The sequence below is a fragment of the Pistacia vera genome, unplaced genomic scaffold (assembly GCF_008641045.1).
Source record: "Pistacia vera cultivar Batoury unplaced genomic scaffold, PisVer_v2 Contig672, whole genome shotgun sequence".
Classification (NCBI taxonomy): Eukaryota; Viridiplantae; Streptophyta; class Magnoliopsida; order Sapindales; family Anacardiaceae; genus Pistacia; species Pistacia vera.
Genome location: NW_022196526.1, coordinates 219189 through 225234, shown reverse-complemented (window position 1 = coordinate 225234; position 6046 = coordinate 219189). Strand labels below are relative to the sequence as shown.

At 33.9% G+C, this 6046-nt stretch overlaps 1 protein-coding gene across 1 annotated transcript; it reads right to left on the bottom strand.

The window, feature by feature from the left end:
* On the bottom strand, nucleotides 1-403 carry LOC116112980. The gene has a single exon (XM_031399103.1). The coding sequence runs from the start codon at nucleotides 308-310 to the stop codon at nucleotides 20-22; it is 291 nt and encodes a 96-aa protein (XP_031254963.1). The 5' UTR covers nucleotides 311-403; the 3' UTR covers nucleotides 1-19.
* Nucleotides 404-6046: the final 5643 nt, after the last annotated feature.

The window sequence follows — 6046 nt, the reverse complement described above, 5'->3', positions numbered from 1 at the left end:
TAATTACTCTCTTGGTCCCTCAAGAATCACCATGTTTATGCCAACAAACAAGCATAGCAACACAGCGCCTCATAATATAAAACCTTGCCTTTTGTTCCTTGGCCAAGCTACTACACTTTCGCGAAATGGAAGGACCCTTATTTGAAAAACTCCGTGGAAGAGGGCATTTAGTAGAAGAACTTTTCTGCAGGAGTGGAGACTTTGAAGAAGTACTCTTTGTTGAAAAACTTCTTGTAAATGAAGAGGACTTAGAACTGGATGCATGACTGCTTGAACAATCTTTCTTGGAAAGTTTCCACTTCTCGTCCATGTAAAATAAAAACTTTTAGCAACCAACTCAACACTTGTTTGGTGATTGTGAAAGAGAGAAAAGAAAGAGATGTGATAGAGAGTGCGGATCGGAGGAATTCTCTGGGCTTCAAGTGGGGCTTAATATTGTAGTTATATATATATATATAGTGGTGTAATAGGGTAAAACATATAGTGGTGTTTACCTGGTTGATTCACTTGCATGATAACGTAATGTTAATGATGTCGTGGCAAGATGTGATTAGCTGAGTAATTTACCCTTTACCATATAAAAGATTTCTTGCTATGCTGATTCTTCAGCTCCTTGAGATCCATCATTTATTTTGGAGACATACTTGTCGTACGGTGCAATTGCAGTCTCTTATTTTAAGGCTGAAGAGAGAGATGATAAGACAGTTGTTTAGCTGTTTCTCTTGCGATGAGGATCGTGCCCATTGTGCGACAAAATACACCCTTTAATAATTCATATGTTTTTCACTTTTTGGTGAAACTTTCTTCTTCTTACTTTCACCCTCCCTCTCAAATTAACCCCATAATCATTAACTCCATTATCTTCATTATTATCCCATATGCTTAAAAATCTCATCCTCGGAGATTACAATAAAGTTGGAGACGCCATGCATTCATACAATATAATTACTATATATCTTCTTTTAAGCATGGATGGATCTATCATAACTGCTGCTAATTGAAATGGATTATGTAAAGCTTTGGATTCTTTTTTGGGTTAACCTAGGTAGATTGTATGTGTAAACTGGTGTACCAAATCTTTTTAAATGCTTAATGGTTTATTAAACCCAGTTAATTATAATTATAATGCATAATTAACGCTGGTTAATGGGATTGTAAAGCATTTAGATCAACAAATCTGGAAGTACGTACAACCCAGAGTTTTAATAATAGAAATAGATAGTTAATTAGGTGATGTGAGCATGTGATTTGTAATGGTAGCTTCATAATTAAGTATGATGGACAAGACCAACCCACAGGATTAAAGTTCAATCTACAACAACTGAAGTTTACTTAGCAATGCAGAGATGATGAATTTGGTAACGGCTTTATGTGTAAATGAGAAATTAAATATCATGTTTGAATTGGTAGGGAAATATTAAATCATTTATGAACAAGTGCTTTGACTGGTCAAAATTCTCGGTTTCACAGAAAAAAATTAGCAGCAGCAGTTCACACACAGTACTTCTGAGTCAATAATTGCTTTGTTTTTCCAATGAACACAATTAATGACCTATTTTGGGTTAGAAAATAGCTCATTCATTGGCACATGATGAATCCTTGTTAAGATTATATATGAAGTGATGAATAGAATCAGTGTACTGGAACATGTGGGTTTATTAAGTTGGGTGTGAATATTATACCCAAAGCCGAAGAAGGAGTAGAAATTGGGAACCACATATTTGATTGGTCAAACATAAGGTTGTAGATGAGTCAAAATCAGGTCACATGGTGTGTTGTGGTTGGAAGGAATAGAAATACAAGGCATCTTTTTAAGAACAGAAGAGGGGGGTGGGGGTCCGGTGGGGGCTTACCAAAGTTTTTGCTTAATCATGTGGAGTTGAGAATAACAGCAATTGGGAGACCCACATGCAAACATGTGAGCTGCATACAACCATCGTCAGGGGGGGCTGCCTCTTCCTCTTCATTAAAATACGAGTCAAACTTTGCGTCATTTTTAACATCAAATTTCAGCCTAAGATATTTACTCAGAATCACGTTTGCGTTTTCCACAGGTTGACAACATTACATTAGTCATACCAATACTGGTATTATTCTCCAAGAAGCCAGATTTATTTTACCTGTTTATGAACATTTTCAGCAAATCTTATTCAGCTCTATAAACAAATTTTCATGTTTGGCAATTGCCAGACTTTAGAGTTAACTCTTGATTTTCATGCTTGTTTCCCTTTCAAATATATGAAAATCGAAACAAGAAATAAAATCTTACAGGTATGTCGTGAAAACTGACTACAACTAACAGATGTGCTCTTCATGTATTTCTTTGCAATTCTTCTCTGATAACCATATATAATTTAGCTTACTAAGATAACCCACTGAATTAGTCATCTCATAATCAAATGAAAACCACTATTGCATATGACAAAAAAGATTGTAGCTTTCCAGTTGCTGATTCTGGTGCTTAATTATTGAGTCCAATATTATTTAGCATCTTACATAATTGCTTGCAGTTTGGAAACCTATACTGGGTATTTTATTCGATTGAAATCATAATTTACATACAAACATAATCTAATTATTTCAGCAAATCGATGCCTTCATTTCATGTATTAAGTAAAGTGCTGTATATATAAATATGATCCACTAATATCTTCAAGTAAATTTTATTATTATTAATGGAGAAAATGTGTATACAAATCATTTAATATGTTAATTTCATTGGTTACACCTCTGAAATGAAGCACCAAACGATTCAACAGATGCTAATTTGCTTTATAATTCTATAGGCCGAGTTTGAGATATTAATTGTACCAATATATTAGATGGAAAACTATCAATTAATAGAAGCTGTAAAGCTAGCTAGATGGCTTCACCTAACAGAGTTAATATTCAATTCACCAATTAGGTAACTAATATTTTCAGTTTTACCTATAATTTGAAGACCCACACACACTACCAGAATTACTAAATGTAAAGCATCACGAGTTCTATATATGTGTACTCTTCGCATGATTAAACTGACCAAATTTATGCACAATGACTCGTTTTTCAACAAGAATATTATTAATTTTGGCATGCTGTAGTTAACTTATCTATTAGATTCCTCTAATTCGACTGCGACCGTAATACTAATGCATGCAAATTTCTGATCAGGACTTGTTTAATTTCCACATGCACGACTAAGTCACTTCTTCTGGATATCCGAATTTGAGCATATTGATTACTAATAAAATGAAAAATTAGATTGAATAATGAACGAAATAGAGAGGTGCGAAACCAAAATAACAGAAAATACACAAACACAAACAATAAAGAGAAAAAGTAATACGTGTGATTTACCGTGGTTCACACAATTAACAGGTTATGTCTCACCTAATTAATAGGCTACGTCTAGCACAATCAATATTATTTCAATACTACCTCACCTCTCTCGTTTATAATGAATGAATTTGTCATATTGTTTGTTATCACTCATTACAAGAGAAAAGTATGTTTATGTATTAGGTTTAAAAAACTAAAACTTAGTATTACAAAAATTCTTATTTCTGAGCCCAAACCCAATAAAGAATTAATAATTTAAAGAAATCATTCGACGGTTATACATAGAAAAAACTCAAACCGCCTACATGACCCATTAATACTGAAATAGTTGACAACTCTAACAAATGACAACCAATCCCAAAAACAAAAGCACAAAATCTTATAGCTTACCAGAGAGGATCAGAAAGATTTCGGGGTCTATATATGAAAAAAAGCTAGATATCAAATCTTCAATCACATATATATTGATACACAAAGAGAGATTATAACAGTAGAAAAATTAATTGAAGGTTCTACCTCTTGTACATCTTTATTTAGTGGAAAACTTCAGATTGTATAGTTGGCCTGGGGTATCCTGACAGTTTTCAGCAGTGGCATAAAAGATCAGTCATAAAGAACGACAAACGATTGAACATCAGAAGATGCTCTGTATGTTACATGATAATACATAGGTTCTATTCTCAGCAAATTAATTATGTCGTAGTAGAGAAACATACAATTAATTAAGACAGTTATTGCTCAAAATAAAAGAACTAAACCCTACTCTGGTATTAGCAGTTTTGCATATGGATAGGGAAGATGAATAGCAGAAACAACTGAATTTCAATTTTCAACTGGTTGGGAAGCAAAAGGATTAAGTAGAAATGAAGAGCATGTAATCAATCTTTTCAATTTCTGAATTCTAACCAGCGATTAAATACCTTCATACTCTTAACTCGATCAAACTGAGCAGATATCTGTTGGATGATTTGGAATTAAAATAGTATGAATAGTCACATATTTGCCGATGCAGCATCATCAAGATTCCCATTTTTGAAAGGAACTTTTCGAGAACTAATCCCCTCAATGAAGCCCTTATTAAAGTTTGTGAATCTTGATGATGCCGCATCCGCGAATACTGGCTGGTGGTCCTGAGATCTTCCCATGCATGTATCAGTATATATAGATAAACATAAACCCTAATTAACCCTCAAAAGAAAACAAATTCATATAGTAATTAAAGTATAAAGGAAAGCCGATAGAGAAGCAGTAAAGCCAACAAACCCACCTGAATAAATCATGATGCAACTATACAAAAAAGACCCACCATCAACGTTAACCCAAAAAACAAGTCATGAATGAGAAAAAATAATAAGTCTATAGCTACATATATCTATATCTATCTATATATTCCACTACTATATGTCTAAGATGAAATTATTGATACCAAAAAACAAATGCCAGCTATATATCTACACAGATCTGACTTATACAGTTGAAAAGCAAACAAAGAAGAAATGATATGAAAAGGAATATCATGATGAAGAGAATGAATAGCAAACCTTGTGAGTGTAGTAATGAGGATTGAAAGGAGAAGCGAGGGTATATATAGAGAAAGCTCAAGGAGACGATTGGTTTAGGTTTTGACATAGTCAGCAACGAATAGAGTTATATATGATGAGGTGCAAATCTATAGCGATCTTATATTTAAGAATAACAATCTTAAGGAGTCCAAACCTAGCGCACTTTCGCATACAGGTGTCCTAAAAAGAACTGGGAAACAAATTCATGGTGCGCCGCTGGCGTAAGAGGATGAGAAAATAAGTTTGTATAGTACATTTATAAAGCCGATTGTGAAGCCCAAGCAAGCATTTCATGTGAACTGTGGGGAGACTTTGTCAGGGATATGACCCCAGATATCAAAAGGCTGCCCTCTTTAGGGGATTCTTGCTCTCACCACTCACCACTCACTACTGTGCTTTTAATTCTACACTCGCACCTACTTGCCTTACATCTATTTGTAACTTGGTACTATATTAAATACTCTTCTGTTGATCTCTACTCAAACAATCTTGAAAAACTTATCAGTATCTTTCAAGTTTAGGAATCAATTAAATTTCTTTCTTTACAAGCTGAAGGGCAAAAGCAATTCTAGCGTATAAAAAACTAGGGAGACCTAATTTCCATATACTAACTCCAACTGTACTTGTTTCTTCCTTCTATATTTTTAAGCATTTCTTTCGTTGCTTCTTAATTATTCTAGAAAAAAAGTTTCACCATTACTGTAAAACAAGTCTGATGGCTTCCTATTATCATTTGATTTTGGTGGAATTTCAAGCTTCGTGCAGTAGCCTTCCTCTCCCTCTTATAAGCACAAACCATGTGTATTAGTTATGTATAATTATTTATGCACAGTTAATGTTTGGATGGAATGTTGTTGTTGATGAACTACAGTATATAATTGTGTGTGACATCATATTGTAATGCTTTTCTTACGAGTTACAGTAAACATAACCAGTAATTTGATATAGATAATTGGATCCGTACGGGTGAAAGATGAGGAAGGCATCAACCCAACTTCGAGAAAAAGTGAAAGCTGAATTCAATTCAAAAAGGGCAAGTGGCATTGATTAAGATAAGTGTACATGGTTCTTTATAATTATGATTGTAATTAGAGGATAATTGGCAGCGCAACGTGTGTTCTACGTGTAAAGGAATGATAGATGTATCAGAAAAGTGAGGTGCT

Excerpts from the sequence above, each read along its gene's own strand:
- LOC116112980 (XM_031399103.1), bottom strand. The coding sequence starts at position 310 with ATGGACGAGAAGTGGAAACTTTCCAAGAAAGATTGTTCAAGCAGTCAT.